This window comes from Callithrix jacchus, chromosome 16 (assembly GCF_049354715.1).
Source record: "Callithrix jacchus isolate 240 chromosome 16, calJac240_pri, whole genome shotgun sequence".
In the NCBI taxonomy this organism is placed as follows: domain Eukaryota; kingdom Metazoa; phylum Chordata; class Mammalia; order Primates; family Cebidae; genus Callithrix; species Callithrix jacchus.
The window spans coordinates 55,031,002-55,049,702 of NC_133517.1; the positions used below are offsets into that span (position 1 = coordinate 55,031,002).

Genomic DNA, 18,701 nt, shown 5'->3' on the forward strand with positions numbered 1-18,701 from the left:
GACAACACAGAGCAGCAGGCAGAGGTGAGGAGTGGGGGCCGGAGGGGGCGGGAGGACAGAGGGGCTTGTCCACCCTAGTCAGCTCCCCACGCTCTGCAGCTTCCCCTCTGTGCCCAGGGCCCTGACCCTGATAGGTGGGCGCAGCCACACATCCCCAGCGCCTCTGCCCTGCTCCCATGCCCTGCCCATCGGCTGTGCTGAGAGCAGTCCCTGGGCTTGGACTCCCCGGAGGGAGGAGCATGCGCTCCACCTCTTGCCTGAACTGTCCTCCCCACGATGGAGGTCCCACAAGGACGGGGAGTCCCGGCATGGAGAGGTGACACCCTCCCCCCAGCCACACAGCAAGGCTTGTGGCGGGAAGTGGGAGGCCAGAGACCCCCAGCGCCAGCCTTGGGGGTGTCCTCCTGACACCCTGCGAGCCCGGCAGAGGCAGTGTCCCTACACAATCAGTTTCACAGCTTTTGAGGACTTTACAGGGCCCTGCCTACCCCAGGTCAGATGGAGACACTGCGGCACAGTGAGATGCAGGGGCTGGCTGAGCCTGAGGGGCCTCTGCACTCGGCACCTCCATTTCCCCACCAGCTCTGGGATCCCTGGCCCTGCAGTCTCGGATTGGGTGTGGAGCATCCTCCATCCCCTGGGAGCCCGGAACTGGGTAGACTCTGGGTCTTGTGCTCCAGGGGGGCGAGGAGCCACGTGGCCCGGTCCTACCCTGCCCGCTCCTTCAGCTTCTTGTCCGTGATGCCATCTTTGGACACCAGCTTGTTGAACACCAGGATCCCAATGACCATGTTGACCTGCCGGGCAGAGAAAGGTGGGAGTGGGGGGCGGGGCCGCCGCAGGCCCACGGGCTGACCTTGGCTGGACAGACACTGGCTGTGCTGACCACGACCCTCTACCCCACCTGGGGTCACCTCCCATGCCGTCATCATAGGAACCCCAGCACCCAATGTACGTCAGGTGACCTCCAGTCCAGCTGCCCACTGTGCAGAGCCCTCCCGCGTGTCACCACACAGTCAGCACCTCCGCTCTGGTCCTTGCATCCCTTCCACCAGGGAGCTCCCCACCCACAGGGACTGGAGGCCCTTGCTAGCCTGCAGCTGGAACTAAGGAGCACCCTGAATCCCAGCTCTCCTGGGCCACATGCCTCCTGCCTGTCTGCTCTGGGCAGGCCGCCTCCTCTCCCTAGACTTCCTTCCTGATCTCTGCCTCCTATTCCCATCAGACTAACTGCCCGCCCCAGAAGTGCCCTGGCCAGGCTCCTGCACGCAGGGGACTCTTCCTGGGCTCTAGCATAAGTCTCCCATGCCTGCCACTGTCCAGGTCCAGGCTGCCACTCAAGACAAGAGCTGCTCCCGGAGTGCCTCCGGTAAGCCACCGGCCCTGAGCATCCTGGGGTCTCCCTGTCTCCTGGCCACCTCTCCTGGGGGGAAGGAGGGGTCTCAGCTCATACTCCCTCACTGCCAGAGGGTCCCTGACCCTCCTCCTGCATTCCTGCTCTGTAGACAAGACCCTGAGGGGCAAGGCCTGACTTCCTCAGGCCCAGGTTCCAGCAGCGGGAGTCTGGAGATCCCAGGACTCCACGGACCCCTAGACCAGGCATCCCATGTCTAGAGGACCAGGGTGGTGGACGGCGTTTCCCCCAGCCCAGGGCTCCCGACTGCACACTCGGCCTGCCTTCCACACTGGATGCAGAGTGCACGGATGCCCACAGCCCTGGCCAGCCTGACGGGCAGCAGCCTCTTTCTTGGGCAGCCTAGTTTTCTGATGTGGCTGGAGCAGAGAAGAGAAGATGGGGGCCAGCAACGGGCACTGCCTGCTGCAGGCTCTGCCCAGACTGCACCATGTGGCCCCCAAATACAGGAGGGGCCACTGGGATGCAGGTCCCACAGCCCTCAGGGTCAGCCCTCTTCCTGACACATCCTGGGGAGAGAGGTACAGGGGTGGGGCTCCTGTCTCTGTCCCCTTTCCCCCAACCTCCATCCTCAGGTCCCTGGGGCACTGCCCTGCTGGCGCTGAGCCCAGCCCTGGACAGGTATGGCACGCCTGCCCCTCCTGCCTCCCACCTGGAGGAAGGAGTAAAGGAGGTGGGATTCCACAGCCAGGATTGTGGGGAGGGGTCTGGGGCTGCCCAGGGATGGCGTCCAGCCCTCACTAGGCTCCCCAACTGCTCTCTGCAGGGCTAGCTCTCCCTGCCACCAGCCTGTGCCCGAGTCCCACTAGGAGGCATGTGGTCCTGCGGAGACAGCAGTCAAGCGGCAGGAGTGACCGGACATGGACGACCCCTACCGGGGCAAGATAGGAGGGCAGGGAGGGTGGGTGTGAGCCCTGGAGCTCTGCCTGAGTAAAGGGGCAGGGGCTGGCTGAGCAGGCTCAGAGCTGGACCCAGTAGAGACCAGTGACCCCAGGCAGGTCCCTCAGGCTGCTACAGCTCACCTGTGACCTGGGGACGGTGACCCTGCCTGCCACTTGCCACAGTCTTGCTTTCCTCCACATGAAGGTGGGAGGAGAGAGTGAAGGAAAGTCCAAGGACCCACTCAGGGAAGGTCCTCACTGGCAACCCCAAGGCGGGCAAGAAGCCCCAGCCTCATGTCTGGTGCTCTGGGGCCAGACACCCACAACCCAGGTCCAGCCTGCAGCTCCCGGCTACTTGCATCCTCTGTCTGTCCGTCCGCCCCCAGCTTCCTCCCATGCCACTCACTCACCACACCTGTGTGGACCTCCTGGCAGGTACACGGCTGGTGCCCAATCATCAGGCCAGCTGAGACTCACAGGTGTGAAAGCTCACTACCCTGGTCCAGGCCTGCACTGCACGCTGAGGGCAGGTCAGAGTGGGGCTATGGGCACCCCACCCCCTGGTGATCAGGGCCCCCCTGAAGGGACAGCGGGTGCACGGCCCAGGGCAAGAGAGAGCACTGAGGCCCAGGAGGCAGGTGGGGGGCCCAGCTGGGGTCAAGGGAGGGGGGCCGGGGCAGGTCAGTACCAGCACGACGGCGGCGGCCGGTCCCACGAAGGCATAGAGCAGTCCCCCCTCCAGGGAGAGCCAGCAGCTGGGGAGGAGACAGGCCATCAGTGCCACCCCTAGTGCAGAGGGGTGCTGCTGGCCTCTCAGGAGTAGGGGAGGTGAGCTGGGAAGTGGCAGAAGGAAACTAGCACTCATTAAGCACCTTCTGCAAGAGCACATCACACCCACTCGTTAGCCCTAAAAGCCTTAGGAGCCCCCAGGCAGCCGTTGTCACCCCATTTTACAGATGGGGACCAGAGTGGGGGACCCACCTGCTTAGAGCCACACAGCGGGAAGACCAGGCTGGCAGGACAAAGGTCAGCTGACTGTCCCTCCTTATCCTTCTCTTGAGGTCTCTGGCCAACTCCCCTTCCTGACGTGACTCTCAAATGCTGGCCTGGGTCCTGGGCCCACAGGCTCAGGGCCTGCAGCCTCAGCACCTGGTCCTGTGCTCACACATCTGCCCTGGGCCCTCCCCGCCACCCACCCAGGCAGCAGCCCTGCATTCCCCAGCTCTCTGGACACCACCCATGGTGCCCACAGACATCACAAACACAGTAAGGACAGTTCCCTCTATCCTAAGCAGCTACCCTATGTCATCTGTCAAACTCCTCTTCCTCCTTCAGAACCCCATCCCCTCCTAATCACTCCCTGACTCCAGCAGGCTAGGTATCTGCCCCTGTCATCTCTGGAGACACTGTTTGGATCTCCCTCACAACACTCACCCCTGAACCCTCAGCTTTGTCCACTCCCTACCGCCACTCTGACAGGGTAGTGCTCCAGGGCCCCGCCACATCCTGTCCCTGGGGCTCCACAGTGGGCCATGACGGCTCTGACCCTCCCACTCAGCCGGCATCCATCACCTCCTCCTGCCTCTTGCTCACCCCTCCCCCTACTTCCCTGCAGCCACTCCCTCCCCCTAAGTCTCAGTTCCCCTCCCCCACTCCAGTTCTTCTGCCCATCCCAAGCCCCAGACCGTCTCTCCCTATCTTGGCAACCACACTGCCTCTAGGATGACCTCAAACTTCCTGGCTTGGCACTTAAGGTCCCAAGAACCTGGCCCAGTTGACCCTTCAGGGCCTTGTGACTTCATCTGTGACATAAGCCCCTGACCTCTGCCCTGCCACAAGCCTGCTGTGGGGGTGTGCCCAGAGCTCTTGCATCTCAAACAGCCCTCCCTCTCACCAGCACTGTGCAGAGGTGGGCTCCCCACTGAGCAGATGGGGAAACTGAGGCTCAGAGTGGCTAATGGACCTGCCCAACTGACAGAGGAGGAGATCCTGATGGCCCGATTTCTTTCAATGCTGCTGCCCACTGCTCACTGCCAGGGAGAAGCTGGCTGACCAACGGGGAGGGGCTGCCCAAAGGGGCTCAGCCTTCAGCCCCTGGGGCCCCACCATCCCTGAGCCTCTGTGAGATGGTCAGCGCCACACAGGGGGAGGACACAGCCAGCCCTTGCCTTCCAGGGAAGTGGAAGGCTCTGGGGGTCCATGTGGCCATCCACCACACCCCTAACCCCCAACTCACTAGTTCATGGTGCTGTACCCTTTGGCCTTGGTGAATCCCACGGAAATGGCCACGACCAGCGCGGGGAGCCCTGGAGAAGGAGCAGAGAAATGGCGTTGGCCCCACCCAAGCCCTGGCCAGACTCCACCTTCTCCCAGCCCTGCCTTGGAGGCTGGGGGCCAGGCAGGCACTTCTGAAGCCAATAGAAGATGGGGCTGAGCATGAGTTGGGACAGAGGTGAACGAGGTGAGGGCCCTCGGAGCTGGGTGCAGGGCAGGCCAGTGAGCAGGGAACACATGGGCGCCAGGCACAGGTGACTTGCAGAAAAACCAGGAATCGTCTTTCTGTGAATGTATGTCCCAAACAGTACACTGGATGTACTTGTGCTAGAAACGTTTTCATTATCCAGACATGAAAGGGAACTGGGTGTCCCACGCTTTATCTGGCAACTCCATGGAGAATTGAGGGCCCAGAGGGAGAAGCCCACCCAAGCAGCCGCCGAGGCCCCAGGGGTCCACAGGGGACGGGGAGAGGAGGGGCTGCCAGGGCAGAACAAGCAGCAGGGCCAGGAGGCAGGATGCCTGTCCGGGAGGGTCAGGGGGGCCACCGCTCACCCCAGCCCAGACAGAGGAAGCGCTTGCGGATGAGGCGGTTCCGGAGGTGGCCCGTCACGGCCATGTAGGACTGCCAGGCCTCGGTGAGCACCCAGCAGAAGGAGGACAGGAAGAAGAAGTGCAGGAAGGCGGCCACCAGCGTGCACACCACCTGCGAGGGGCCAAGGGTGGGGCAGGCTGGGCAGGTGCTCCCTGGCTCCACGCCCGCCCCCACTGACTGCCCATCTGCAGCTGGAGGCCCAGCACCCAGCACCCTAGCTGGGACCTGAACAGATCCCCAGGCAGAAGGCAATGCAGAGGTCCCTGCCCTGGTCCCTGCCCTGAGATGGATTGTCTAAGCCCCCCTGGGACAAACAGACCCTCCCTCCCTGTCTTCCTCAGCACCACTCACAGCCACGTCAAATGCTAAGCCAGAGGCCGTCTCACAAGTCCAGGTGCCTGCCCATGCGTTCAGGAGGGGGTGAGCCCAAGGCCCAGGGAGGGCATGTCACACCCCAAAGACACCCAGCAAGTTACAGACAACCTCACCCACCCCGCAGACCTGAGCTTTGCTGTAGCACTCACAGGCCCTGGGGCCAGGCCTCCTCTGTCTCACTGCAGGCCTGCTGGCTTTATCCTCTCCCCTATGTTTTCAGGGTGGCCCCTTGAGGAAGCAGGGGCCCCCACCCGAAGGCTGCACCTGCCACATTTAGTGGGATGGGGAGTCCGGGGAGGGCAGGCAGGAGCCAACCATGAGCTATCAGCTTCAAGCCTGGCAAGGGTGGGGGTAAGAGGGTGGACCGTGGGAGCCTCTGTCACCACAGTGTCACTTGTCTTTGGTGCCACTCCCCAGTCCTGAGGCAGCATGAGCTGAGGCCGAATCCACTGTCCCCAAGGGCCTAGGTGGGTCTTGAGCAGGTTCATCCTGAAGGGCCAGTCCAGCAGAGATGCTGGGACACAAGCTGCCCTTCTCCGCCAGCTGACCAGCCTCCCACAGGCCCCTGCAGCCGCAGCGGAGGGCGGGGCACTCCCTGCAGCTGGGGCAGCCTCCTCCTGCAACCCCTCCAAGCCCTCTGCCTGCCTGGGTTTCCCAGGGATCCCATGGCTCAGGACCCTCCTAGGGTCCATCCTCACTCCACCCGAGCATCCTGGGAGGTGCATGGCAGGACGCCAGGCTCCCTACCTTGTTGCGGGTCTGGGTCTGCCCAATGAGGATGAGGGCATTGGAGGAGATGATGGACAGGCAGAAGTTGATGAGGATGACAGACCGTTCCGAGCGGATGTACCTGTAGGAGAGTGTGGGGGCCCAGAGTCACCACCCAACAGAACCCCATCTGCATATGAACTGTGGTCCTGTGGCCTGCAGCAAGGCCAGGGTCCATCCCACCCCACTTCCTGCAGTCATTGCCACCAACAGCACCACCACCACCATCACCATCGCCACCATCATCACGCAGTCATTACCACCATCACCATTACCAAAACAACCATCACCACCATCACTATCACTACCACCACCACCACCATCACCATCACCACCATCATCACGCAGTCATTACCACCATCACCATTACCAAAACAACCATCACCACCATCACTATCACTACCACCACCACCACCTCATACAGTCATTACCACCATCACCATTATGAATGCAACCCTCACGACCCTCACAATGACTGCCACCACCACCATGCCACCATCACATAGTCATCACCACCATCACCATTACCAACACAACCATCACCACCATCACTATCACCACCACCACCACCATCACCACCACCACCACCACCATCACCACCACCACCATCACCATCACCACCGCCACACCATCACCACCATCACCATCACCACTACCACACCATCACCACCACCACCACACCATCACCACCATCACCACCATCACCACCACCACACCATCACTACCACACCATCACCACCACCACACCACCACCACACCATCACCATCACCACCATCACCACCATCACCATCACCACCACCACACCATCACCACCACCACACCATCACCACCATCACCATCACCACCACCAAACCATCACCACCACCACACCATCACCACTATTAGCACCATCACCATCACTGCCACTACCACCACACCACCACCACCACCACCAATGCCATCCCCCCAATCACCAGCACCAGCACCATCACCATCACTCGCATCACCATCAGCATCACTATCAACACCACAATCACCAGCACCAGCACCACCATGACCACCATCACAACCACCACCACCACCACCATCCTCATCAACACCATCACCACCACCACCACCACCACCCTCATCAACAGCATCACAACCACCACCACCACCACCAGCCCTTAGGGACTGAGGTCCACCCAGATGGAGAGCTGAGGGCACAGGGCTGAGCCTCAGGGGCTCTGACATGGCCCTGATGTGCTGCATGACCTTGGACAGGTCACGTTCTGTCTCTGGGCTCTCACTTCCTCTTGGGGGACTGTAGAACTGCCCCTGCTGGCAGCTCCTGGGGCACAGGGATGGCCAGGCAAGCTCACCAAGGGAGATGCTTTGAAAATTGTAGGCAGAAAACCTCCTCAGAACTTGGCACATCAGAGCTGAGTTCAGAGCCCCTGAATCCCAATCCCCAGATGTTTTGTGAAATTGAGGCCCCGGGGAAAGGCAGGTCCAGGAGAGAGGAAACACCATGGTTCCCCTAGAGCCCAGTGGATGCTGTGCCCTCAGGCAGGACCACGACCCGGTCACTGTCTGCGGGAAAGCTCCGCCACCCTCCCCGCCAGCCACATCGACCTCTCGGTGCCCGACCTTGGGCAGCAGCCAAGCAGTCAGTTCCGATTATCGGCTACATCGTGCTGCTGGGGAGCTGGAGCCGTGTGTCCTCTGGACACATTGGGAGTCCCCACTTGGCCCCACGGGCAGTGACCTTGAGTTCTTGCTCCCTGTCCCACACTTGTCCTCAGTGAGACATGAACAGGATTCAGGGTGATGGGACCGAGTGCCTGGAGGTGCATCCACATGCTCACAGGCATCAGTGGCCGCTGGGCCTGTGCCCATCACCCACCCAGGCTTGTTACTGCTCAAACACGAGCTCTCCTCCACATCTCCACACCTGCCCAGGCCGCAGTGTGGCCCCAAACACCCGCCCAGCACACTCGGGACAGACAGCAGCTGTGGGGAGTGAGCAGAGGCTTTGGGCCCTGAGGCCTGACTGGGGCTCCGGGGAAGGCTGTGGCCTGGCCTGTTGGTCTGAGGACAGACAGGGCAGTGAGAAAGTGCAGGCAGAGAGGGAGGGAACGCAGGCTGGCATCGCCAGGGGACATGTTCAGGGAGGACAGCAGCACCCGGACCCGCCCCTGCATTTGTGCAGCATGGACACGGCTGAGTATGTGGGGCACCCTTGGGGCCACAGCCCACCTGGGTCTGTGGCAAAGGCGAAGGTGAGAACAGAGGGAGGGAAGGGCACCCAGACCCCTCCCGTCCCCTCAAGGGGAAGAGGTGTGGGATACAGGTGCCAAGGCCGCCCATGCCCAGCACCTGGGGGGCACCCACCTCCAAACAGAAACATAGATGATGACCAGCATGAGCAGGGTGAGTGAGGACACGCCACAGCCCACGATGAGCGTCACGGACGGCAGGGTGGCCTTTTCCATGTTCTGTGAAAACCGGGGAGAGACCTCGGGGAGTGATGTGCCCGCATGCCCACTCTGCAGACCTGAAGACTGAGGCCCAAGAGGCCTCAGCCCCAGGTCACACCCTCAGCGTCCAGCCCAGCCCCTCCTCCACCTCCTGGCCTGCCCCCTGCAGAGGCCCCCAGCCCAGGCCCTCCAGAACTTCCTTTCGGGCCTGGGCCCTATGAGGATGAGCCCTTTGCCCGTGCCCCAGTCACACGCCAAGCCTGACGGCAGATGAGCCTTTGCCTCCATCTGCCACGGACCCCCACCAATTCCAGGCAGGCGCCACCCCCACACTGCAGATGGGGCCAGGAAGGTCCAGGCCCACTGGCTCGCACTGTCCTCTCTGGCCCAGGCTTTGAGACACCGGGGGTGGGAGGGTGCAGCAGCTTTGGCTCCAGCCCACCCCCATCCAAGATGCCATCCAGCCAGGCGGACACCCCACGCCCACCCGTCCTCCACAGCTCTGACACATCCCCGCCAGCCTCCCTGCACCAAAGCCCCCCTCCTTCTTGGCACTGCAGGTGCCTCTGTGTCACCTCCACAGCCTCTCAGTCCCCTGTAGCCTCCAGGCCCAGCCGCCAGCCTGGCACCAGTCACCCACCCCACCTCCAGCCCTGCCCCCTGCAAGCGCCTCTGCAGGTGTTGGGGGGGTGGGAGTGGTTTACCAATGCACAGGAGGGCACCTCTGCCTGCTCAGAGGCCAAGAGTGTGATAGCTGGGTATCATCTGGATGCGGGGCTGTCCTGAATAAACTGGGTGCTTCCTCCTCACCACCTGGGAGGTACTTAGTTGAGGTGACTGCCCCTCCCTAGGGAGGGCCCCCACTCCTCCCTGACTCTTCTACCCTGGGAGTTGTGCGAATGCCACACCTGGCTCTGCAAAGGCCACCGGGCTGGCCTTGCCTCTGGCCAGCCTCCCTCTCCTGACAAGACTGCCTCTAGCCCCCAAGGCCTCCTCGTTCCCCCTCAGGGTTCTTCCCTAGCGATGCCCCCAGAAGACCCTTCCCACTTCACATGGCTGCGTCTCGGACCACTGCACTCGGCTCATCCCCTCCTCAAAAGGACCTGGTCCAGAAACAGACCCCACTCTTCCTGACCCCGTGCCCCACAGAGCCCTGGCACACCAGGCCTGAGGACAGACCGGAAGTCAGGTGGCTGAAGGGGCGTGCACGGCTGCGGAGGGGACTGAGGCGCATCACTTCTCTATGGATGAGTTCACCCTGAGCCACGGCACAGCCCATCACCCAAGTCGTGAGCCAGGCTGAACTGCTGTCACGGGGCTCACGGGCACACAGTAGGTGGGCGTATGCGTGTGGGGGCATGGACAAAGACCCCTGCACATACAGCTTCAAGATGGCTGGAGGCATTCAGGAGAATGAGTCTGCAGGCCCTCTTCAGGCCCTCGAAAGGAGGCAGAGGTGATCGGGAGTCAGGAAGGCGAGGCCTGGGGAGCAGGGGGTGCTCAGGGCACCCCCACCCTGAAGCTGACGCCTTCCTAGACCCCGCCCCAAGTCTGCTGACTCTGGCATGCTGCTGTGTCACCTAAAGCCCCGGTCAGTCCTTCTTGCCCCTGTCACCGGGTACTCGGCATCCCCTGAGCCTGCCCGGTTGCCTGCAGCCCCACCCAACCCAGCCTGGGCCCCCTTTCCCCTCAGCCATGCCTGACGGTGGTGCTCTGTGCCCTCCACCAGCAATATACTGCTCCTGTGCCTGGACTGCTCTTCCCTTCACCACCTCCTCCAGGCAGCCTCCCCTGCTTCCCAGGTCCTGCTGGTGTCCCCCTGATCCAGTTCAGAGCCCCTGCTGTGGGTGGCTGCTAGGCCCACAGCTGAGTATCCTCCATGTCTCTGTGCCCCAGAGGGCCCCGCCCAGCAGGGATGCTCAGTCAATGTCATGAGCCAGTTGAATGAAGGTGGAGAGGCAGAATCCAGAAAATCGAAGGAGCTGGTTCAAGGTCACAAGACGGCACAGCAGAGGGTCCCGCTCCAACACAGAGGTTTGACTCCCGGCTCAGCCTTGCTGGCCTCTGCCCTGGCTGGGTAACCTCAGGGCCCCCACCTGTCGCGGTCCTGTTCAGTGTGGGCTGCCTCGCTGCCACCTCCCGGGGCCACCCCCATCCTCCTACCCTCCTGGGCCTGCCCGGCTCACAGCAGTCTGAACTTTGGCCTCCATGAAGCCGGCAGCCGCACCTGAATCAGCGTGTGCCGGTGGAGCCCTGGGGAGTGCCATCTGAAGCTCCGGCTTGGTGAGGGCCTTGGCCATCGAGGATCCCCCACCCCCCACACCCCCTTGCTCCTCTCTCCTCAGCTTCTCCCAACTCCACTCCAGGCTCAAATGAGGCCTGAAGGCACACACTTGAAGTTAGAGGTGATGCAGGCCACAACCTTGATGTGCACAGACACACACACCTGGGGCCCACACAGGCAGGCACCCAGGGCCACACAGACAGACTCAAGGCCCACACAGACACACACACCCGCGGCCCACACAGACACACGCACCCGGGGCCCACACACGCAGGCACCCGGGGCCACACAGACACACTCGGGGCACACACAGACACACACACCCAGGGCCACACACTCACACCCAGGGCCCACACAGACACACACACCTGCGGCCCACACAGACACACGCACCCGGGGCCCACACACGCAGGCACCCGGGGCCACACAGACACACTCGGGGCCCACACAGACACACACACCCAGGGCCACACACACACACCCAGGGCCCACACAGACACACACACCCAGGGCCCACACAGACACACACACCCACAGCCCACACACGCAGGCACCCGGGGCCACACAGACACACTCGGGGCCCACACAGACACACACACCCAGGGCCATACACTCACACCCAGGGCCCACACAGACACACACACCCGCGGCCCACACAGACACACGCACCCGGGGCCCACACACGCAGGCACCCGGGGCCACACAGACACACTCGGGGCCCACACAGACACACACACCCAGGGCCACACACACACACCCGGGGCCCACACAGACACACCCACGGCCCACACAGACACACACACCCGGGGCCCACACATGCAGGCACCCGGGGCCACACAGACACACTTGGGGCCCACACAGACACACACACCCAGGGCCACACACACACACCCAGGGCCCACACACACACACCTGTGGCCCACACAGACACACGCACCCGGGGCCTACACACGCAGGCACCCAGGGCCACACACACACACCCGGGCCCTCCCCCTACACACATGCACACACCCAGGGCCCACACAGACACACACATGCACACACCCGGGGCCCACATGGACACATACACCCGGGGCCACACGGACATACACACCTGGGGCCCACATACACAGGCACCCGGGGCCAGACACACTCAGGGCCCACACAGACATACCCGGGGCCACACAGATACGCCTGGGCCCACACAGACACACACACCTGGGGCCACACAGACACACACACCTGGGGCCCACACACGCAGGCACCCGGGGCCAGACACACTCAGGGCCCACACAGACATACCCGGGGCCACACAGATATGCCCGGGGCCCACACAGACGCACACACCTGGGACCCACACAGACACACACACCCGGGGCCACACAGACACACACACCCGGGCCCCCCCAACACACACACACCCAGGGCCCACACAGACACACATACCCAGGGCCCACACACACAGGCACCTGGGGCCACACACACACACCCGGGCCCCCTCCCCACATGCACACCCAGGGCCACACAGATATGCCTGGGGCCCACACACACTCGCGGGGCCCACACAGACGCACACACCTGACTCCCACACGCAGGCACCTGGGGCCCACACAGACACACACACCTGGGTCCCACACAGATACACACACCTGGGTCCCACACAAACACACCTGGGTCCCACACACGCAGGCACCCAGGGCCACACAGACACACTCAGGGCCCACACACACAGGTACCCAGGGCCCACACAGACACACACATGCACACACCTGGGGCCCACACGGACGCACGCACCCAGGGCCACACAGACACACTTGGGGCCCACACACACAGGTACCCAGGGCCCACACAGACACACACATGCACACACCTGGGGCCCACACGGATGCACGCACCCAGGGCCACACAGACACACTCGGGGCCCACACGGACACACACACCCAGGGCCACACAGACACACTCGGGGCCCACACGGACACACACACCCAGGGACCCGGGGCCCACACGGATGCACACACCTGGGGCCCACACAGACACACAACCACGGCACAGATGCACAGATGCGGGTCCCACACAGACACACGACTGACACCCCCACACCTGGCACTCGCCTCCCAGGCCAGGCTGTCCTGCCTAAGCACGCCAGGTGCCGCAGCTCCAGCTGTGCCTCTCTGGAACGAGGCTCGCCTTCCCTTCGTGCACAGAAGCCCTGCCCGCCACCAGGCTTTCAAAAGCCGCTGCCTGCACATAGGCCCCCTCGAGCCACCCCAGGTGGCCCTACTCACCTCCGCTGCCCACACTACGCTCTGGGAGGGCAAGCTGGGAACAGCAATACTGAGCCCCACAGGAAAGCCTGCTCAGCACCTCTCCTGCCTACCACATCCTGGAGCTCAGGCCTCCCACTGGTGGCCCGCTGGGATTGAAGTCCTATCCCAGTGCACCTGCCAGCTCTCCCACCAGCCCTCCTGATCCCTCTCCTCCCCGCCTGGCTCGTCAGCCCCTGGTAACTTCACCAGTGCAGAGTGAAGGCCCAGGGCTAGGAAGCCAGCTGGATAGGGACAGGTGGGAGACAGGGTGACCCCAGTAAATGTTTCCAAGACACTGGGCTGGCCCAAAGCCGGCCTGCCACGAAGGTCACGGGTGGCTGAGTAAGTGGCTCACGCCTGCTCCGAGGCTGGCTCAGGCCCAGGCCTCTGTGGCCATCTGCTTCCGCCTGCCCTCCTTAGGCCTGGCAGCCGAGAGCCCGCCAGCTCTCCCACCGCCTGCCTGAACCCTCTCCTGCCCTCCTGGCTCATCAGCCACTCCCCACGGCCCTTGCTCAGCAGGTTCTGTCCCAGGCGACAGACAAGGGATGGGCAGTGGCCTGGGCGGGCGCAGGGGTTCCAGAACTGCAGGCTCCACTAGGAGGGCTAGGCTGAGACCAGCCTCAACTCACACTGAGCGGAGGCAGAGCCAGGCTGGCCCCTGCCGGAGACGGTTCCAGTCAGGCGCAGCCGCCCAGGGCCCTGCACACACCAGGCCTCTGCCCTGCACACTTTCCCTGACCTTCAGGCGCCTGGCTCTCCTCTCAGTGCAGAAGTCGCCTCCTCACAGAAGCCCTCCCTGCACCCTTGGCCTGAACCAGCCCTTGGCTCTCTGCCCCATCACCTTCACTTAACCCTCTCCAGGGTACCGACTGCTGCCCCCACCAGTGGCTTTTTCTGGTTGATGACAGAGTGACTGCCAATTTCCACCCCACGAACTCCTGACTCCCAATCTTCTCCTGAACACTGTATCCACCCTATGCCCCCTAAGGACTCATTTCTACCCACAGCACCTTCGTCCTGTCACCACCCAACACCATCTATGGCTCCCACATGCTAATTCCTGACTCTAACCATAGACTAAGCCGTGAGCCCATCATACACTGAATCCTGACCTGGATCATACCCAAGCTGCCCCAATGCCCATCACACCCTGGTCCCTGAATCCAGACACACACTAAACGCTGACCCAAGTATATTCTGACCCTGGATCTCAGTCATACTCTAAGCCCTGATGCTGGTCATATCCTGAGCCCTGAGCCCAGAGACACTCTGAGCCTTGATCCCAGTCAGGCTGTGAGTGTTGCTCTTGTGCACACACTGAGCCCTGACCATGATCACACCCTGAACCCTGACCCTGGCCACACACTGAGCCCTGATCATGATCACACCCTGAACCCTGACCCTGGCTACACACTGAGCCCTGACCCTGGCCACACACTGAGCCCTGATCCTGGTCACACAGTGAGCCCTGATCCTGGTCACACACTGAGCCCTGATCCTGATGGCAAATGAACTCTGACCCAGGTCACAACCTTCTGATAGTCTGAGGCACATCAGCAATACCACCAAGAACTGGCTTTTCAGACCGTTTACTACACACCAGGCTGTGTCAAGTGCCATAAATACATCACCTAAATAGTTCAGTCCCCACCACGCTGAGGCAGGTGGCATCATCCGCCTGACAGGTGTGACTCAGAGTGGTTACTCAACCTTCTGGCTGTCACAGGCCTGCAGTGGCAGAGCCGGCATCTGCACCAACACCCTGGCTCCAGGCCAGCTCTGGAGGGGGCTCCTGGCTCTCAACTCCCCTCGCTCCACCACCCTGCCCGGATCTCATCCCACCCTGTCTCCCGGGGTGTCCACAGACCAGCCTCTACCAGCACCTCAGGCCCTGTCCTGGTCAGCAGCCCCTGCAGCCACTCTGAACCCCCAATGACACAGCCTCTGCCCACTCAGACCAGAGTCCCCATGCCCAGCGTGTCCATCCAACCCCAGCCAGCCCGAGCTGGGCAGCACCCCTCTCTCTCCCTGTCCAGCCCAGCTCACTGGGGATGCCTCTCCACTGGCCCACTGGGCTCACGCTCCTCACTCTTGCTGGGACCCCTGGGCACCCAGGCCCCACTGCTCTCCCCTCACCTCCCAGCCTCCCACCAGTCCATTCTGGCCGCTGGGCTCTCTGCTTCTCCTGCTGCCTGTGCTTACTTCCCCACAGCTTCGAGTCTTCCTCACCCTGCGGTGGCTGCGACACACCCCACAATGCTTGGCTGGTGAACTCCTGCACACCCCTCAGGACCCTCCTCCAAACCTCGGCCCCGTGCACATCTCCCCACGCCACACTCAGGAGGGGAAGTGGCTGTGGCCACGCACCCAGAGCCCTCATTTCCCCAGGATGGCTGCAGACCTGTATGTGCACACACCTGCCTCCCACATCAGCCCCTGCAGCCTAGCCCAAGGCCCTCAGAGGGACTGGCACGGTGGACAAAGGAACATGCCAGTGGCAGACTACGCAACAGCAGTCTCCCTTCAGTCTCGGGCCCTCCCCCCAGCATCTAGGGCCAGCCTTTGCTGGGGAGGGAGAGGTACTGTGGAAAGCAGAGGAAGACCCCAAGGGGCTCTGGGGCCGGCGAGCGCCTGCTAGAGGCTGCGCCCACCCTGGCTTCTTCCTGGCACTCTGGCTGTCAGCTCACCCCCCTGCTAGTGCCCAGAGCCCAAACCGAGCCACAGGTGGTCTGACCTTGTGATGGAGCCAAACACCCTCCCATCTCACAGATGAGGACACTGAGGCCCCCGGGGTCCAGGCAGCCTGCCCTCAGTGCCGTGGCTCTGCAGACACTGGCAGCCCATGCCCCAGCCTCAATGCCCTGTCTGGGAGAGGGGGACAGGGCACCCACCATGCCTGCTGGCATCCTGCCCTGTCAACCCTAGTGTGGGTGGGCTGGGCTAACTCTAGAACCCACCCCCCAACAAAAAAGGTCCAGGACTGTGCATCTGGCTGCCTCCACCCCCGCCTGCCACGCTGCAGAGCAGCCGCTTACCCCCACTTGTGCACTGCGACACACAGGTAGGGGGCTCCTCCTGGAACAGCCCCTCGGCATCAAGCTCCCCGCCGCCCCCCTCTGAACAAGTTCCCTCAGCCAGGCCCACTCTGGAGTTCAGTCCATGACCAATTGGGATGCCACCCACCAGGACTGCCCCATTCTTGGGCTCTTTCCAAGTCATCGGTTTCTCTCCTCACAGCCTCCCCTGGGTAGTACAGGTCCCCTCCCTTTCACAGGTGGGGAAACTGAGGCTCAGAGGGGCTTAAGGCAGGGCCAGTCCAGGGTCACAGTGTGTCAGAGACAAGCCTGTGTTTCAACACCCCAACACTGAACTGCTTCAGGCCTGACACTGGGCTGGGAGGAGGGGCAGACAGAGCACACCCCACCCACCGGGTTCTCTCCTGCCCAGGTCCTCCTCAAGCACCTACAGGAAGAGCAGCACCCAGAGACCAGAGGCTGGGCCCTGTCCTGCCTGGTCCAGCCTTGAAGGGGCCCAGAAAGGCCATGCATCGAAAGCCTTCTGTGTAGAAGGCCACCTCTTCCCGGGAGCCACTGGGATGGCCCTGCCGACTGCTGCCTGCAGGGCTCTGTCTGCAGAACCAGCAACATCCAGAGCCTCACCTGAGGGGACAGCCCAAGCAGGGGTGCACTGGGATTGGGGGCCAGACACAGACCCCTGCCCAGCCCACTCACCCAAGACCTTGAGCAAGGCTTTCTCTCTCTGGGCCTCAGTTTCCCTGCCTGTCAACGGAGGATTTTACTGGCAATGGCCTGGAAGGTTCCATCTGGCTCTAGCACTGTGGGAGACCCCAGCTGACAATATCACCTGCTCCCCACTCTCCAGACAACACCGCCGGGAGGCCAGAGAGTCCTCTGAGAGGCCAGACTACCTCCCACATGGAATCCAGGGTCCCACGAGGGCGAGGAATGCCACCTCCAACACCCAGGAAGGCGAGGCCCCTCCAAGTGCCCCTTCCACCCTCACTGCCCCCCAGGCTTCCACTTGAGGTCGGGGCAGAGGTACAGGGTGAGCACACAGCCCAGGCCCTTTCCTGCTCGGTGGGCTGTGGTGGCCTGGTCCTGGGTCCCGGCAAGGGGCTGTGGCTCACCTCAGGCCCAGGTGTGCAGCATGGCCGGCCGGAAGCAAGAGGGCCCACCTGCCCCAGCGGGCTGTGCCCAGCACCCAGGTACCCTGCCAGCGGCTGGCCCTAGATGCCGTAGTCATAGAAACCAGCAGCCCCCACAAGAATCACAGAACAAAAAGGAGGCCCCGAGGTGCTGAGGCTTGTCGGGTGGGGGTGGATCTGGGCCAGGGTCCCTGCTTGGGGCCACTTCCACGGACCAGGCTCTACTTGGGGTGGGTTGAAGGGCTCTGCCAAGGCGGCAACTCCTCCTCTTCCCTCTCCCTGGCAGGCAGGAGGACCAGGGATAGGGGTAGCCCCTCCACTGGCGACGCTTCCCAGCCCCCAGCTCAGGACCCAGTCTCTCCTCAGGCCCAGGCTCCTTCCGAGCTCCCTGAGCTCCCGGGCCTCCAAGGCCAGGGGAGATGGGACCCACCCATCAGTCACTTTCCGGGGGTCCCGGTTCCTCCCAGGCCCGTCCCCAACTCCACGCTGCCACCCGCTCGGCGCCCACCCACCCTCTCCAGAGGCTCAGGGACCCCGCAGGCTGGGCCAGGCCAAGGCGGCTGTGGGGCGCAGCGACCCCTCCGGGACAGGACGGGTACGGCCCCCCCCCCCGCAGGCCCCTGGCAGCCCCGCCCGCGCCCCCACCCATGCCCCTCCCGCCGGCCCGGCCGGGGTCTCACCGCGTCGGCGCTGAGCTGGGCTAAGATGGCGAAGGTGGAGAGCCGGTCACAGAGGCAGCGCGTCCGGAGGGCGTCGAGGGGCACCGTGCGGCAGCCGCGCCACGACCAGGGCCCGAGCTGCGGGGGGGCGGAGGAGGAGGAGGGTCTGGGGGCGGGCGGGACACGGGAGGGAGACAGGCGGAGCGTCAGCGGCGGCGGGGACGCGGGCGCTCCGGCCCCCGAGCAGCGGCTCCGCGCCCCGGCCCCGGCCCCGGCCCCGCACCTGCACCCGCGGCCGCGCGCCCGCCCGTCCGCCAGCCGCCGCCAGGCCCCGCGGCCCGGGCGCCCATGCCGCGCTTTGCGCCCGCCGCCGCCGCCGCCGAGCGCCGCCCGAGGGAGAGCCGGGCGGGGGCGCAAAGCGAGCGGGGGCGGGGCAGGGGGCGAGAGCTGGCCCGCGGCCCGGCAGCGGCCCGCCCGCGCCCCCGCCGCCCCCAGCGCCTCCCGGGCCCGCGCCCCCGGCCCGCGCGGGAGGGAGGGCAGGCCCGCAGGGGCGCGTGGGCGC

The 18,701-nt window shown here is 63.6% G+C and overlaps 1 protein-coding gene across 26 annotated transcripts in view; it reads right to left on the reverse strand.

The window, feature by feature from the left end:
• The window catches only part of ADGRB1 (adhesion G protein-coupled receptor B1), a 98,281-nt gene that overhangs the window by 16,769 nt on the left and 62,811 nt on the right, over positions 1-18,701 (reverse strand). For 21 of the 26 annotated variants that reach the window (XM_078353012.1, XM_078353006.1, XM_078353022.1 and 18 more), the window contains 7 exons: positions 18,161-18,305; positions 8,661-8,764; positions 6,287-6,389; positions 5,125-5,275; positions 4,532-4,601; positions 2,984-3,050; positions 712-797 (listed from right to left, as the gene is read on the reverse strand). In XM_078353012.1, coding sequence (XP_078209138.1) covers positions 712-797; positions 2,984-3,050; positions 4,532-4,601; positions 5,125-5,275; positions 6,287-6,389; positions 8,661-8,764; positions 18,161-18,305 — 726 coding nt within the window. Of the gene's footprint in view, positions 1-711; positions 798-2,983; positions 3,051-4,531; positions 4,602-5,124; positions 5,276-6,286; positions 6,390-8,660; positions 8,765-13,294; positions 13,414-18,160; positions 18,306-18,422; positions 18,532-18,701 lie in introns of those variants that run through there. The other 5 variants (XM_054246576.2, XM_078353025.1, XM_054246575.2 and 2 more) reach the window with 4 other exon arrangements.